Source organism: Loxodonta africana, chromosome 3 (assembly GCF_030014295.1).
Source record: "Loxodonta africana isolate mLoxAfr1 chromosome 3, mLoxAfr1.hap2, whole genome shotgun sequence".
Classification (NCBI taxonomy): Eukaryota; Metazoa; Chordata; class Mammalia; order Proboscidea; family Elephantidae; genus Loxodonta; species Loxodonta africana.
The window spans coordinates 131428984-131447625 of record NC_087344.1 but is presented as its reverse complement, the minus strand read 5'-3'; the positions used below and the strand labels follow the sequence as shown (position 1 = coordinate 131447625).

Genomic DNA, 18642 nt, shown 5'->3' with positions numbered 1-18642 from the left:
GGGAGGGATATCAGAAAACACAGAGAGAATAGTTGAAGATCTCTTGGCAGAAAACTTCCCTGACATCATGAAAGACGAAAGGATATCTATCCAAGATGCTCATCGAACCCCATTTAAGATTGATCCAAAAAGAAAATCACCAAGACATATTATCATCAAACTTGCCAAAACCAAAGATAAAGAGAAAGTTTTAAAAGCAGCCAGGGATAAAAGAAAGGTCTCCTACAAAGGAGAATCAATAAGAATAAGTTCAGACTACTCAGCAGAAACCATGCAGTCAAGAAGGCAATGGGATGACATATAGAGAGCACTGAAGGAGAAAAACTGCCAGCCAAGGATCATGTATCCAGCAAAACTCTCTCTCAAATACGAAGGCGAAATTAGAACATTTACAGATAAACACAAGCTTAGAGAATTTGCAAAAACCAAACCAAAGCTACAAGAGATACTAAAGGAAATTGGTCAGAAAACCAGTATCAGGTACCAGCACAACACAAGGTCACAGAACAGAACATCCTGATATCAACTCAAATAGGGAAATCACAAAAACAAATTAAGATTAATTTTTAGAAAAGGAAGGAGGCAAAGATTCCTTGACACTTGAAGGTAAGCTACTGCTGTGAATAGAGGATGAAACTATGGTCAGGACTTAGTTCATGCTTTGTTAATTCACACCTCTGAGTCCTTAGACTAGAGGAGTTTGGTTTTTATCACTGTGTCTGCACCTCTGAATAGCTGTAATTTCAAGTTAATAGCAATGGATAGCTATCAACAATTCAGTGAGGTCACAACTGGGAGGGTATAGTGAAAGTACATTTTGAGTATGCTTAAACGTTAGAAAAGTGGTATTTTGGTGCAGCCCAAGGGAGCTGTTTACCAGGACTAGGAGGTATTCTGTCCTTCATTCAGCTGATACATAGTATTTCTTCAGAAAGGCGCTGTGCTGAGAAGCAGTGCGGTATGATACTCTTTATCATTGATTCTGATACTCCCTTTTTTTCAAAGGTTAATGTTCAGCATGAGGTTACAATCAATGGATCACACAGTTAGAGTTGTTAACATTTTTGTTGTTATTCTTAGTGGCAATAAAAGTGAAATCATTATAAAAACTGAAATGCTTAATAATGTCAGAATTGTTAATTAAGTGTGTTTTATAAAATAAAATGGTTTATCAAGGATTCTGTGAAGAGTTTTGAGGGCAGGCCAGGATTAGGCTGCCACCAATTTTTTGTTGTGTAGATTTAAGCAAATTACCTTAAGTATCCTAGCCTCAGTTTCTTTCACTGTAAAATGGGGATAGTAGTGAAATGCAAGGTAATTAAGATTAAATAGGATAATAACTTGAAGTGCTTAACAAAGTGTCTGTTTTGAGCTCCCTGTAATGGACGTGTTTCTGGTATTCATTTTCATGGGATTCATTTTGTAAAACCACCTATATGGTTTGTCTCAGGTTAGAAATCTTTTCAAAATTACATTAGAAACCTATCAGTTTTCTGAGAGCAAAGACCAGTTAAGAGGCAAGTAAATGTATAAACATATAAATGTAGTAAAACCCATGACTATACCAGACGTTTGTCTAAACAGGTAAAGTTACAAATTGTTAATCCAGTTTACTGCCAATCCACTTCCATAAGAGCTCATTATTACTAGAAGAAAAAAAAAAAAAGAGAGAATAAGTCAATTAGTAATGGTTGGAGGGGGATAGCATCTCTTAACCTACTTGGAAATGGGGAAAGTTAAACTGTTGCATGGCTATCCCAGTCATGATCATGTGCTTAGAATCTGTCTTTCTTACAAGTATGACTGATTATTTTAAAATTTAATGTTTGACCTTAATGTGCAAATTTAAATGCTATTCATTTATTTTTTGTTAATAAAAAGATAGGTATAATTTTGATCTCTTCTGTAAACACTATGTAGCATTGGGTGTTTATCTGTGAAGTGCTTACAAATATCTACTAATGCCCTTAGATGCAAAGCCTTGAATGTGCAAAACCAATGATAGAACAAACTCTAGATATATTTCTCCTACCCTTGATCCCTGCCCCATTTCTGGTACTTAAATAAAGTACCCATAACCCTGGTGACATAGTGGTTAAGAGTTTGGCTGCTAACCAGAATGTCGGCACTTCGAATCCATCAGGTGCTCCTTGGAAACCTGTGGGGCAGTTCTACCCTGTCCTGTAGGGTTGATATGAGTCAAAATTGACTTGACAGCAATGATTTTGGTATACCAGGCAATGGAGCCCTGGTGGAACAGTGGTCATGCGATTGGCTGCTAACCAAGAGGTCGATGGTTTGAATCCACCAGCTGCTCTGTGGGAGGAAGATGTGATAGTCTGCTTCTGTAAAGATTTACAGCTTTGGAAACCTTATGGGGCGGTTCTACTCTGCCCTGTAGGATGCTATGAGTTGGAATCAACTTGACAGCACTGGATATGGTTTGGTGGGTTATATACCAGGCAGGATACTAAATGCTGTCCGTACATTTTCTCATTTAATCCTCAAAACTCAGCGTGATAAGTGACAGTTACCCCTATTCTGAAGTTCAGAAGTAAAGTTGCTCCATGCTGGTATTTCAATAATGTTGTCTTCAGGCTCAAATACATGTCACCTCTTCAGTAGGTGATTGGTAAATGCTAGAATAAAATTGTGTAGTGCAAATGCATGATTGTTCATTTGACATCCTTATTTTATAAAACACACTTAATTAACAATTCTGACATTATTAAGCATTTCAGTTTTTATAATGATTTCACTTTTATTGCCTCTTTCAATTACTGTAGCAACCCTATAGGACAGAGTAGAACTGCCCCCATATGGTTTCCAGGGAGCGCTTGGTGGGTTCAAACTGCTGACCTTTTGGTTAGCAGCCCTAGCTCTTAACCACTATGCCACCAGGGTTAGGGTCACTGTGGGTTGGAATCGACTCGACGGCAACAGGTTTGGTTTGGGTTTTCAGTTACTGTGGCTGCATGGCAAATTAAAATTTGGTAATTTAAAACAATTGGGTTTTTGTTTTGTTTTTTGCTCACAGATTCTGTGGGTCAGGAATTCAGACAGGGCACAGCAGGGGTGGCCTGTCTGTTCCGTGGTTTCTTAGGCCTCAGCTGAAAGACTTGAAGTCTGGGGTCTGAAATCATCTGAAGGCTCTTTACTCACATGTCTAGTAGTTGATGCTAGTTGTCGCTAGGGGGCCTCAGTTGCTCTCCACATGGGCCTCTTCATGTGGTCTCTGTAGTTTGGACTTCTTTATAGCATGGTGGCTAAGTTTCAAAGGTGAGTGAGAGAGAGAGAACACACTAGCCAGCAGAGGCTGTTACTTTTTTATGACCTACTCTCAGAAATTGAATAGTATCACTTCCACTATCTGTTGATCAGAATAGTTGCAAGCCCCTGCCCAGATTCAAGGGAAGGGAACATAGACCCTACCTTTCAGTGGAGGAATGCCAGTCACATTGCAGGAAGAACATTTAGGGTGGTGTGTATATATTGATCCAACCATCTTTGGGAAATATAATTGAACACATTGTTATACTTGACTTTCAAATTAACCTGTGAAATAGATCAGACAGATCACTTTACTGATGGAACAATTACCAAAGTAAGTTCTTATAGCTAAACTAGAGAGATAAAATACAAAAATTAACCCATAAACTTTTAGGCTGGAATACTTGATCAGGTTTCTTTTTACTGTATCTATTGTGAAGATTATATGCATTCCACATTCCTAAAGGGAAAAAATACAAAATATATAAGGTGTATCAAGTTAGGGTATGAACTAACATAAAGCCAATGGGATGGTCGACATGGGGGCGGGGATATGTCAGCTATACTTAATTTTTTACATTGGAAAATGCCACTAGTTTTTGATCTACCTGGTTCAGTCTAGAAGATCTGCAAACTGTTGCCAGTGGACCAAATCCAGCCAGCTGCCTATTTTTGTTAAGAAAGTTTTATTGGCACACAAACACACCCATTCCTATATATATTGTCTATGGCTGCTTTTGTGCTACAATAGGAGAGTTGAGTAGATTCAGCCGAATCAGGCCAGCAAAGCCCAAAATATTTACTATCTGACCCTTTGCATGAAAAGTTTACAGACCCTTGGCAGTCAGACTGAAATTCCCCTACTTGAGGCTGTGGCTTTATCTAATTCATTTGCTAAATATGTAAGAACTAGCACAAGTGCTATAAATACAGAGAAACAATACATGCCCTCAAAAGAGATCATAGTATTGTTTGGGGAGTCAGTCAGTCCTAGATTTATATATGGTACAGTGTCATGAGTGGCGCTATTTTACAGCTATGTACAAAATTATTTCTCAGAAGAAAAGTACTATGGCTAAAAATTCGGATCTAATTTTTTCAGAGAAGGCTTTTTAGAAGGTTGATACTTTTGAAAATAAGAAGGAATTAACTAAGTGAGAAAAAATGGAAAAGAGCCATAAACACAGGGAGAAGTGTGGGCAAAGGTATGTTGAATTAAGAGTTTTATTCTTTGAGATACTAGAGTAATTCATTATAGCTGGAAAGAAAATGGGATTGGGGAAGTGATGAGAGACAGGGCTAGCAGTGACCATTTAAGATATTGAGGCAAGAAAAGATTTGAGATTGCTTTAAGAGATAGATTTGTCAAAACTTCTTAAGTGAATGTTTGTGAGAATGATGAAGAAGAATGAGGAGTCTAGGATGACTGACCTGGGCAGCAACTAGGTAATGAGGAAAAATGGTGCCATTTTACACAGATACTGAATGCATGAGAAAGTACAGATTTAAATTGAGAAGATAAGTTTCACTGTTGGAGGTTGTAACTTTTGCAGTGCATATACAACATCTAAATGAGACATCCAGTGAGCTGTTCACTCTGGAAGTTTGACACCCAAGAAGAATTGGGAATTTTCAATAAATAGATGTTCAAAGCTGTGAATAAAGATGAGGTCATCCATAGAAAGTATGTAGAGCAAATAGAGGGCTGAAAACAACTCTAGGGCAACAACAGCATTTAAGAGATGTGTAGAAGATGAAAGAGGAGGAAGGACAAGCTTTTTGAAGGAGCAGCTGGAGCAGCAAGAGATGTTTGAAGAAATCTAGTTGAGAGTGGTTATCACAGAAACCAAGGGAGGAGATAGTTTCAAGAGAGGATCGTCGGTTTTGAACGTCTTTGCATTTGGTGACTTTGGCAAATTCAGTGGAGTGGTAGGTTCAGAAACAGGCTAGAGTTCAACTCAGAAATGACAAAGTGGAGAGAGCAGTTAGAACTAGAGGGCATGAATACGCTGAAGGATTAATGAAATGAAATCCTAGAGGAGAGGATCCAAAGGAATTCACTGAGATATGACAGAAGAACACGTGAAGGAAGAGAACTAATATTTTTTGAAAGCTTGTTTTACCAGTCAGTTTGATTCATTATTTTATATAAGTCTTCCCATTTAATCTTTACAACAATTTGTCTTACGTAGAATGCATTGCTCCCTGCTTTACCAGTGAAGAAATTAAGGCTTAGGGAAGTTAGCTTGTCTAGGGTCACACATCTTGTAAGTGGTGGAGCTAGCACCTGAACCCAAGTTTTGTTTTGCTGTGCTCCTGCCTTCTCCCACTGTATCCCCTTCCCACTGTTCCCCTGCAAGATGTGAATACAAATAAGTTTGTAGGGTGTTGTAGAGACCTAGAAGTTCATACTACTCTGTAGACCCATATGAACAGGTGCTAAGTTCTTGAAATGAAATGGAATTATTTTTTCTTCTAAAATAATTCTTAAAAAAGGCAAAATGATTAATGTTTAATAAATACATCATATGTAATAGAGTACATATTATAATGAAATGACATGTCTTTATTAACCTGTATTGTTACTAAACTGAAAAATAACAGATTTTTTAAGTGAAAAAAGCTTGTGTGGGATGTGGGGGGAAACCCTGGTGGCATAGTGGTTAAGAGCTACGGCTGCTAGCCAAAAGGTTGGCAGTTCAAATCTACCAGGCACTCCTTGGAACCCCAGTGGAGCAGTTCTACTCTGTTCTGTAGAGTCGCTATGAGTTGGAATTGACTCTACGGCAATGGGTTTGGTTCGGTTTTTGGGATGCGGAGGGGTGTTGAGAAGAACGAAAGAAGACTCTTGTGTAAGATTTTACAGTTCAAAATAATTGAGACTTTGTCTCCAAATGAAACATTTCAGTAATTCATTTTCAGCATGTTAGATGTTGACAGCCCCAGCTTGCACTTTTTTGGAGCTTTATAATGCAAACGTAGAATTATGTTTTATTTCTCATTCTTTATTCTCAGGTATCTGCATTTGGGGCAGAGTTTTCATCTGAGGCATGCAGAGAGTTAGGCTTTTCCAGCAACTTGCTCTGCAGCTCTTGTGATCTCCTTGGACAGTTCAGCCTGCTTCAGCTGGATCATGATTGCAGAGGATGCTGTCAGGAAGAAGCACAATTTGAAACAAAAAAGGTATTGTTTTCTAATATATCTCTTCCATTGGATGGTTTGATTGAGATGAGGTAAAATAGCATAAATTGCTTAATCAACTTCTCTAGCTTTTAGTTTTTAGTTTTAGAAACTCAGCTGTTTTCTTGCCTAGCCCATGAGATCAATCAAACCAAATAGGAAGAAAAAAAGGTATATCAGGATCTCATTCCACCATGGTTGTCTAGCAAAGAGGTCATAGAACAACTGTAGCACACTTAGATACTAACTCTCCAATCTTCCTAATTTCTGGCCAGATGAAGCCCAAGAATAATAGGCGCTTTTATTCATTTGTAGTAAGAACCACACAGTATTATGGTGAAATTTGAGATTAAAATAAAGCATCTAGTACCTGGCACATGTGATCACCGTGAGTTGGAATCAACTCAACAGCAACTGAAAACAACAATACCTGGCATGTAACTGGTAGACAATAAATTATAACTTTGGATCTGGTTTTTTTAAAAAGTATATGGTCTGTTAATTTACACGCCTGTTGCTAATATTCCAAGACACTTCACCTTTAACTTTTGAAAATTGAGCCAAGGTTTATAGTTCTAATTATCCAAGTAAAATCTGCCGTGTTTTGAACCCTCTGTTCAAACGGAAATTAATAGTGAACTTGTTCAGTTTTTCAATCTTCTCATTAAAACCCTTAGATTTCTTTGAATTATAAAATGGCCCAAAAAGATAATTGATGTTAATCAGATAACTGACTTCGTAAGGTCCCTGTGTTTGGCATGAGAAAATTTTAGCATCTCTTTGTTCTTTTTTTCCTTTTCATATTCTCTTTCATTTGTATATGCTGAATTCTATTCCGGGTGTTATGGTTTGTAATACAGAGCCCTGCTGGTGCAGTGGTTAAGAGTTTGGCTGCTACCCAAAAAGTTGCATTTTAAGTCCACCAGACACTCCTTGGAAACCCTATGGGGCAGCTCTACTCTGTCCTATAGGGTCGCTATGAGTCAGAATTGACTCAGTGGCAGCGGGTTTGATTTTTTGTTTTTTATGGTTTGTAAAGCTTTCAAGTAGTAACTATACCTTATTGTTAGATAAACAAATCAAACCCATTGCCATCAATTCGATTCTGACTCATAGCCATCCTATAGGTTTATTCCTAGCACTAAATACAGTTTTATATTTCTAAAAGAAAAAAATCAGACAAGCTTCAGAAGTGGTAGTATTTAATCACTAAAATATAGTACTTGATTTCTCAGTATTGTGAAGCAGATATTCCCAGGGCTTTAAAAAAGCCATGCAAAGTCTTCCATATTTTTCACTTTTTTGGTTCATATGCCAGTAAGATCTCTGTACACACAGGTCAGTCTTTACTGCATATGAGTAAAATCCAGAGAGCAAGTTTTAAAAGTTTGGTTTTAAATTAAGGCATAAGACTTAATTAGTTTATTATAACCCTTCTTGTTTTGTTTTTTGAGATATGTTTACATGGGACAAATTGCTGAAGGAATCTGTATAAGTCATCCTCTATCTTTAAGCTGCTATTCTATGAATTATGCTACTGTACAACCACCAGTGACTATCATTTGTACACTAAGTTTATGTAAGGATTGAATAATAGTGAGTGTTTTATAATAAGCAATCTTTATCACCCTTTCCCCTTGTGATTAAGAGTAATTTGAAAAGTTCTACCTTTGATTGGAGTCCTTGGGTGGCACAGTTAAGCACTAGGCTACTAACCAAAAAGTTGGCATTTGGAGTCCCCCCAGAAGCACATCAGAAAGAAAGATACAGCAGTATACTTCTGAAAACTTAGCTATTGAAACTCTGCGCAGCACAATTGTACTCTGATACACATGGGGTCGCCATGAGTCAGGCCAACTCCATGACAGTTAATAACATTACCCTTTGATTAATATCAAATGTGTCTAAACTAAACCAAGTACATGTAAAAGCTATTTTTACTTATTGCCTTTTCTCAGTGGCTCTTCATAATATCCCAGTTTTGTGATAGTTTCAGTGGAGCGAAACTTGAAACACACACTTCTAAAATTAATTATATTCCTGTCCAGTTTTCATCATTAATTGAGCTATGTGTGGTATCTTAACACCTTTCAGCAGTTACAGTTCAGCAATAACAGTAGACAAGTAGTCTGCCAGTTAATAATATGCCAAACTAATTACAAGCTGGAATGATTATTGTATCTAAATAAGTGAGCTCTCCTAAAATACCTTCTGTGCTAAAACCGGTGGGTTTTTTTTTCCTTTTCTCCTAGCCCCTAACCCATACCAAAAAACCCGTTACTGCTGAGTCGACTCTGACTCATAGTAACCCTATACTATAGGACAGAGTAGACCCTGTGTTCTGACTCATAGCGACCCTATTCTATAGGACAGAGTAGAACTGCCCCTTAGGGTTTCCAAGGCTATAATATTTACACTATTTACACCATTACCACCCCCAAATTATATTAGCTACACTTCTGTATACCCAGAGCACTTGGAGATGCCTCCATTTGCATTGACTCCACTACAGTACATCATAAGGACCCCTGGTGGTACAGTGGTTAAGCACTTAGCTGCTAACCAAAAGGTCAGCAGTTCGAACCCATCAGCCGCTCTGCCAGAGAAAGATGGAGCAGTCTGCTCCCAAAAGATTACAGCCTTGGAAATCCTATGGGGGGTTCTACTGTGACCCATAAGGTTGCTATGGGTTGGACGTAACTCAGTGGCAATAGGTTTGAGTTTGTTTTTTTGGTTTTTCCATTATATCATAACTTATTTCGCTTTGCTTTCTCTCCTAATAAATCATGCTCTTTAAAGCCTAGGACGGTATTTTGTTTCTGAATCCCCAACCTTCAGTGTACCCTACATACTTCATAATTTTTTTGTCTTTGAATAAACTGTTCTTATTAAGTACAAGTTGAAAAGGTAATGTTATTAAAAATTATGTTGAAAATGAACTTAGTGGATGCCTTTCATGTATTTCACTTACATACCCTGAATTTAGAGAATAAGAATACTTGTCTCCATGTTGGCATTTATCCATTAGTAATGCTCTTTGGGTATAATTGCTCATCCAACTACAGTAGAGATCTCTCGTTTTTACATTTTTGTTATAAGGATATCATAAACATCCCGTGTCTATCTTTAAAATAAAATGTAAGTTAATTATTTAGCACAATTTTTAAATGATTCTAATCTGACCAATAACATTAATATTTTTTTCAAAGTATACAGGACCATTGGATTGAAATACCAATGTTTTTTTCTGTTAAGAATTTTTGAACTTCAGTTTTCTAAAATTTATTAGATTAAAGGTAGTATTACTATGGGGGTGGGGTATTTTTCTCACCTTTTTGTAATCTTTCCAGTTCTGTGAACTTGAACTTTCTTATGGTAGCTGGGTGCTTTTTCTGTTTCTTCATTCATTTCAGGTTTTCATATCTTAATAACAGTGATTTCAACTTCTTCCAAACAGTGTTATTTTAGAATTTTTGTGTTTGTCTTTAATTATTTGCCTCTATTTCTATATCTTGTACATGTTCTTTTTTAGATTTTGATTTACCAAGATCTTGTAGTCATACTGGTTTCTCTTTTTTCTTGGAAATAGTTGTAATTTAATTGCTTTTTAGCACGTCCTAGTTTTTTTGCATTTACATCTGTCTTATTTCTGAACTACTATTCTGAAGGCCAAGCTAGTTATCAAGCCAGTGCACCTTCTTAGGGATAAGAGTCCCCTTAGCTAAATTGCACATACATATAAATCAATAAGCAATCCATTTCAACTTAATTTGCTGTTCATTCAGTCTTCATTGTATCAGGAGATAGTTTAGAGTAGTGGTTAAGGGCACAGGCTCTGGAACCCTACTGTTGTTGTTAGTTGCCACAGAGTTGATTCTGACTCACAGTGACACCATGTGTGCACAGTCGTACTGCTCCATAGGGTTTTCAAGGCTGTGATCTTTTAGAAGCAGATCACCAGGCCTATCTTCTGAGGCATCTCTGGATGGGTTCAAACTGCCAGCCTCTTGGCTAGTAGTGCATTGCTTAACCATTTGCGCCACCCAGGGACTCCTTCCTAGATACAAATCCTGTCTCTGCCACTAAGCTGATGATCTTGGACAAATTAATTGATCACTCTCTGCCACCTCATCTATAAAGTGGATATAATAATAGTACTATTTCATAGATACTATTGGTTGTGAATATTCCGTTAATATATGTACACTGCTTAGAGTGGTATCCGGCATATAGTAAGTACGAGATAAATGTTTGCCGCCAGTGGTAATGACAGTAGTAGTAATACCTGGTTTGCTGATGAGACTCAGTAAGAAAGAAAGAAAAAGAATTTGAAGAACTCAGAGTAGCATGATAGCAATTGCTATTGGTAAAGTTAAGATTAAGAGAAAATAGTTAAGAGATACAACACACTATTACATTTGCCAACAATAAAAATTTTGAATAAAATTTTCTGTTACTCAGGGGCAGTGTCTTATAACAGAATGAGTATTATGAAAACTTTTACTATTTGCGGCTACGTGTCTACATGAAACAAAATACAGAAATGAACTGATTATGGCAAATACAATTGCAGATTTCAGTTTTTTGAGTACTGCTCATTGGCATTTTAATAAGGAAATACTGCAAATTTGAACTTTTAAAATGTACACCATTTGAGCATTGTAAAATATATAAAAGATTGTATTTGGGTAGAAAAGGGCTTTGCTATTAAAAACCATTGGTAAAGTAGAGCTCAGTATTATTGGAACAAACCTAGTCTGAAAACTGAAGGATAGCCATATTTTAAAGCCATTTTAGAATAAAACGTGTTCTTGGTTTTCAGACTTTTTCAGATGACAGAGCACATGGAAGCTATGATATTCTTTGAAATGAGAAGTACTGTAGCAGAAAGTAGATTACATGTTTGCAATGTAAAAATAATCACTTGTGAAAAAAGCAGGCTATCAAATTAATCACACTTATTTTTCGTTTTCCCACTAACATTCCTCTGCTACTTATTTATGTTTTTAATCTCACACTTGCTAGAAGACAATGGTAACAGTTTTCAAAGGTTTAAGAAAAATTTGGAGAGAAACTTAAAAATCATTTTTTAGAAATCTACAGAGTGAGAAGAGATTTACTTAAGTTTTGAAACATATTGGTCTAATTCAGAGAATACCTGATCCTCAGAATTTTATAACTATTGGCTCTGGAAAATAGCTCAGAAGTTCAGGAATTTGATAAAGGGCTACTATTTCACTTACTGAAAATCTACTTTTCAGATAATAGAATGAATAAAATATTTATCTTGAGTAATGGTCTTATTGCCCTAGATTTGAATAAACAGACCTAACTAGTGCATAAAATAAATTCACAAATATAATTGGATCCCCTCCACTTCCCACTCCATTACCTAGTTGGAGTTATACCAATTTGTATTTACCCACTGTATATGGTAGCATTTTCATACTCTGCCTTTATGTTCACATGCACTGCAAGCAGGCTGGTAACAGTACAGAGGTAATAGTCATATGTGTATAGTTCATTAGAAGTTCATCCTCTTCTCTTTTTTACAAGAGTTTTTGAGAGACAAAGTTGAGTTTCTTCTCAGCTTCATTGCTTACTGGCTTTGTGAATTTGAGCATGCAGATAACTCCTGGATCCTGAATTTTGACTTAAAAATTACATTGGCTAAGTATTCTTATATTATCTGTTTAATCCTCCCAGCAACCCTATGATTTAAATACTCTTATCCCTGTTTAAGGAAACCCTGGTGGTATAGTGGTTAAGTGCTACGGTTGCTAACCAAAGGGTTGGCAGTTCAAGTCCGGCAGGTGCTCCTTGGAAACTCTGTAGGGCAGTTCTACTCTGTCCTGTAGGGTCGCTACGAGTCAGAATCGACTCAACAGCACTGGAGTTTTTTTTTTCGATCCCTTTTTAAAAAAGATGAAGCTGGGGTTCAGGGAAGTTAAGTAATCTGCCCAAAGCTACCTACCAAGTAGGTGCCAACGTGGTTTCATCTCAGGTTTTTTTTACTCCAGAACCACAAGTTTTTAAACTACTATACTCTTTTGCCTCTCAACTTGTAAATGTTACCGTAATATATACTTCACAGGGTTACTGCAGGAAGACGCACCTGGACTCGGTATCTGCAAGTCCTTTTGCATTTATAGTCAAGTTTTAATAACACAATTTCATTGCTTATTTTTATTTAAAGTTATCAGATCTTTATTCCTCAGTTTACCATAAACTTTAATGGTTCCTATTACTTGCTGTTATTTAAAAACATACATTATTACTAGATTTGGCTTTAAGACCCAATCAAACAGCGTTTTATGTAGGTCACACAATTTTTCTTAAATCTGGTAAAACAGCATCAAAACATTTAGTTATTTTCAATTGACATGGAAATTCTATTGCCAATTTCAGAGTAATTCAGAAGGCAGCTTAAATAGCATTATTCAAGACAGTGGCAAATTTTAAGCTTTAGCCTGTCGGAAACAGAATTCTATTGGTGTGTAAAACATAGGATGAAATGGAGGTTAAGCTAACTGTGCATGAAATTGTAGTTGCTAAAGAAATTTCACAGTTGCTTAAAATAGTTTCACTTTCATAGAGTGTCTGCAGTATCAATATACGAACTGATTTCTTCAAAGGAAACAAAAACGTAAATAAATGTCTGTAACAGATTATTCTAATTATAATGCGAAAACATTATTCACAAAGAAGCTTTTTTTAAGCTACGACTGTTTGGCAAGAGTTCAATTTCAATTTAAGTATCACTAAAACTCCTGAGTAGGAACAGTGCTAAATACTGACACAAATATTTAATAGCCTCTAACATTCATTAAGTTCTTAATATATGGAGGCACTGTTCCAAGTACTTCGCATGAATTAATTTATACAATTTCTACAACTCTATGAGGTAAGTACTGTTATTATCCACGTTTTATAGTTGAGTCCGAGGCATGGAGATCTTAATTGCCCAAGATCGCACATCTAATAAGTAGCTATAAGTATGTGTATCGTTTTTGTGTAACAGAGTTTTAAAGCTTTTTTTATGGAGTTATTGAGCTGAAAATATTATTTAAGTTTATTTTTTATAATTTCTAAGTGTGATATTTTATCTGCCTTAAATATGAAAAATAGTCAGCTTTTTAGGTATTGAAAATTAGCGTCATCTTCTATTTAAATATATTAAAACATTCTGTTATATTTGCAGATTGTAATATTTAAAAAGGAAGTAGCCCTTCACATTATTCATGATCTATCTCCAGGCTACCTTACATTTCCTAGGTGCACCTACTTCAAAGTCGTCGTAAACTTTACATTTATGTAATAAATATTTCTTCTTGGTATACGCTCTAAGAATGCTAAAATAAAACAAAAGACACTGCCTCAAAGAGTAGGAAAACAGACATATGAGCTGGACTACTAGAATTTAGTTGACAGGAGAATATTTGATTGTTAGACTAAAACGTAGTATCTAATGTTTTGAAGGTAAACACTAAAAGAATTAAAAATAAATAAAAATTTGAAGGAAGGAATCAAAGATCCCTTAAAGTTGGTATATCAAGAACTGTGGATATAGCCATAATAATCATTATGGTGTGACAGAAGAACTAAAACAAGCAGTTTAAAAGTTGTTGAGTAGAGGGGCAGATGCAGGCAAGGAAGATTTTTGCTTCTTATTTTATACCCTTCTGTACTATTTCTTTTTATTCTAGTTTTATTGATTAAAGAACTCAGTGAGATGTGCTGTAAACAAAATATACACATGTGCTATGATAAGCACACAGAAGGAAGGGCTTAACCATTTAGCAAATCAGGTAAAACATCACTTGCTTATACAGGAGCTGATGCCTAATGGTAAGTTGGAAAATGAATAGCTGAAGGGGATCCCTGGCTGAAGGAAAAGTTAATAAAAAGGCACAGAGTTATGAGAGAATATAACCATCTAAGATAAATCAGATAGCTTGGTTATGATAAGAGACGGTAATGGTTAGATATACAAGTACCAGATGATGTAGGGCCTTGTGTGCCTTCATTACAAGTCAGGACTTGAGGCAGTGGACCAAATGAAAACAACTGTAGACAGTGAATGGTGTCAGACTAGTGTTTTAATAACATTTGTTAGTGGTATGAATGATAGTTGATAGGGCAGAAAGGAATAATATTGACAGGAAAATAACTTATATTGCCATTTTCCAGAGGAAAGTTACAAGGGCTTGAGCCAGCACATTGACAGTGAAAATGAAGGGACAGATTTGAAAGTGATTTAGACAGTAAAATCTATAGGATTCACTGACTGACTGGATTGGGGATGGGGGGAGAAAGAATGAGTGAGGATGCTTCCCAGAGCTCTGATTTGAGGAACTGGTAACCCCAGTACAAGAAGGCTACAACGCACTTTAGTTACAAGGTGGCTCATTAAGGCAATGATGGTGGATGGGAAAAGAGGCAGCAACAAGGGATGGCTTTTAGCAGCTACAAAGTGCCTTTCAGTTTTCTTTTTGAAGAAATGAGTGTTAAAATTTTCGATTTAGATGGCAATTGCTTTCTTTAGTTTTAGTAGGGAAATACTATAACTTGTGCCAGTACTTTTTTCAGATATATTTTGTAACCATTCTTAAAAGATTTTCATAATTGCCCCATTTTGTGGCAAAGAAAGTTTGTCTAATATCAACGTTAACACAAAAAATTAATTTCTCTTTTGGAAAAGCAGCTTTTGCTGCCACATATGTAGCACCTTCATGTTCAGTTTCTGAAGGCTGGCAGTTGAACGTTTGAATTTTGAATCGTTTTTGACTGGATCTCAATTTTTTCAAATTAACAGGAAAATAAGTTGTATTTTTCAAACATGTAAGAGAAAAAAGACATAGTATTTTTTTCGTATTGAGTTCTAAGTACTAAATGATTTGCCATTTTCTAAAATATTTTTATATTTACTTATTACTGAGGAGCTGATCGTTTTATTTGAAAACTTTAGTATAGAGATATTCAGGCTTAGGGTCATTTTTACCAATCCTTTGAGTATTTTGATCTCAGGAAATACAGTGACCACGTTAAGTCCTCTTATGTTATATCCTTTCAATACGTTCTGTTTCCTGAATAGCATTAGAATTAAATGCAGTGTTTGCAAGTGATGACTGTGGATCATTCATACTTGTAGCTGAAGCATGTATGGGTGTGTCTGTCTCTGTGTGTGTTTGTTTCCAGATGAAAGTCTCATTATTACAGTCTTGCTCCCTTGTTGATGAAATAATCTTTGTTGGTCTCTATGAGTTGTAATCAACTCAGTGGCAAAGGGCTTGGTTTTTTGGGTTTACAGTAGATACGTATACAGCTTCTGTTCCACATCATAGTACTGAAGGAAACCTGGTTCTTTTTCTTAGATTTCATAATTCAAATGATCTGATCTAGAATTCGATGTCAAAGAAACACTTCCAGTTTATTTTATTTTTGTACATTTTCATTGAATTTTTTAATGGAACATTGTATCTTTGTGGAAAGATTTTCCCCAGTTCATTACCTTCTTTAGTGCCTAATTTAAATTAAGGAAGATGTTACCTTGCTTGTTTTGTAACTTTTCTTCTCAGTCTCAAAACAGAAACTAAAGATATGGAAAGAAATAGCACTTTAATAGTGTAGTAGATTAAATTTTTAAACTTCCCAACATGATTCTAGTGTACAGCCAGTGTTGCGAACCACTGGTCTAGGCTAATTTTGTATTTTGAGAGCTTGAGAAATGTTGAAGTGGCCATTCTAATTACAGAGGAACAATCAATGATAACCTTCATTAGTCCCTGAACGGAAAACTCCATTAACCATGCATGGAAATGAGTTTCAACTACACAACTTGAACTTATTCAGTAGTGTAAAAGAAAGCATTAAATAGCTTATTTTCACTTATTGAGCATCTAAAATATCCAGATATTTTGTATATATGTAATTTTTTTTCACTTCTCATAACAACCCTGGAAGGTCGATAATATCTCTTTGCTCAAACAGTAAACTGAGGCTCAGAGAGATTGACTTACTTATGGGGACATGCTACTTATAAGTGACAGAGCCAGAATTGGACCACGTACACGTGTCTTTGGGTGTTTGTTTTTATTGTGGTAAAATATGTGTAACAAAACACTGGCTATTTTAACCATTTTTAAGTGTACAGTTCAGTGACATTAATTACATTCATCGTGTTGTGCAACTACCACCACTATCCATTTCAAATAAATGAGTTGCAGTCACGTTAACTCCGTGAAATGTCAGAGTATCAGACTAGAGCTGCTCCACTGAGTTTTCAGTGGCTGATTTTTCAGAAGTAGGCCAGTGGGTCTTTCTTCCAAGGCACCTCTGGGTATACTTGAACCTCCAACCTTTTGGTTAGCAGCCGAGTGCACTAACTGCACCACCCAGGGTGCTGCTCCTTAAGTAATGACTCCCTCCTTTCCCCTTCTCCCAGCCCCTGGTAACCACTGATAAACTTTTATCTACGCATTTGCCTATTCTAAGTATTTCATGTAAGTGGGGCCATACAGTGTGTGTCCTTTATAGTGTCTGACTTATTTTACTTATCATGTCTTCAAGGTTCATCCATGTCACTAATGTTTGTGACCACTTTCTGAGGCATTTAAAATTTACCACAGTCTGTAGTTAATTTATGTTATTTATTTGCCGTAAAAAACAAATGTTTTCCTATGAACACTACAAATTCATGAGTAAAATGCCAACTGACATCACAAATTAATGCTTTTAGAATTTCACTTAGTAATGTCAATGCAACCTGAGTTACTTTTTTTTTTTAATGTACCTTAGAATGGAGCTAAGTACAATCTACTCTCCAAAGTATACCAAAGAAACTTGAAATATTTTTAAATTTATGTGATGAAAAGAATAGGCATTTATTTCTGTTAAAGGAATAATTCTTTCCATTCAGTGCACATATATTGAGCAGCTTTATGTCCAGTTCCATAGGAAATTAAGATAAATAAGACATTTCCAGCCCACAGTCAAGTTATAGATTATTTTAGGTATATTATAAAAGCAGAGTTCTATAGATGTTTACTAGGAAAGTCCCTGAGACTAGGAAATCAAAAAATTTCCTGGAGAAGGTCACATCTGAATGTATTGAAGAATATGTTTCTAATATTTTGAATTACGTAATAAGTTGATATTTTGTGGTACAGAGAAGTCCCTTTTATAAATGGGTTACGGGTATGCTAGGATGCTGAGTCCTTCAGCCCTTGGGACAGCCAGGTGGGGGCGTGGGGTGAATAGTTACATACAGCCCCCGTACAGTTACTACCCTTTTCCACTGTACCACTGCAGTCATTTCCTAGAGTTGCCATAACAAAGTACCAGAAGCTAGGAGCGTTAGAACAACAGAAATTTATTTTCTCACAGTTCTGGAGGCTATGAGTCCAAAATCAAGATATTGGCAGGGTTGTTTCCTTCCGGAGGCCCTAAGGGAGAATCTGTTCCGTGCCTTTCTCCTAGCTTCTGGTGGATGCCAGCAGTCCTTGGTTTGCAGCCGCATCACTCCAGTCTTCATTGTCAAGTGTCGTTCTCCTTGTGTGTCTCTGTGTTTGTGTGGCTTTGTTTTCTCCAAGGGCACCAGTTAGTGGTCCACTCTAACCCAGTATGACTTCATTTTAACCTAACCAGTAGTAGCCCCCAACTTATGACATATTCTAGTTACGACTTACAGACCTTTTTTTTTTTTTTTTCCGGTACATCTTATTGTAATATATACTACATACAGTGTTGCAGCATGTAATTTGCTGATGTTGTCAGTCTCACCTGGCCACTCACAGATGTTCAAAGATGAGATTTATAAAGATATTGATAATAAAGTGCAATAGTAATGAAAATTAAAAAAACAAGAGGTATTCAATTTGCATCAGAACTGACTTTCAACCCCGTCGTAAGTCGGGAACTACCAGTAATTACATCTGCAAAGACACTATTCCCAAATAAAGCCACATTCTGAGGTTCCAGATGGACACGAATTTTGTAGGGACACTATTCAACCAAGTACACCCATGATATGAATAATATTGGAAGCAGTGGTGTAGAGAAATGCCATTATGTAATGGAATGGAATCTCCACCAAGAGTTTCCAAGGGATCACAAACTTGTAAATAAAAGATAAATGTAATAGCCACATTTTTATATGGCCTTATATTTTTTAAGATTTTTTTTCTGTTGGTC

General features: G+C 36.2%; 1 protein-coding gene across 1 annotated transcript in view; it reads left to right on the top strand.

Annotated features, from left to right (window-relative positions):
- Positions 1–18642, top strand: part of SELENOF (selenoprotein F) — a 45006-nt gene that overhangs the window by 9707 nt on the left and 16657 nt on the right. The window contains exon 2 of the mRNA XM_003411201.4: positions 6286–6453. Coding sequence (XP_003411249.2) covers positions 6286–6453 — 168 coding nt within the window. The remainder of the gene's footprint in view (positions 1–6285; positions 6454–18642) is intronic.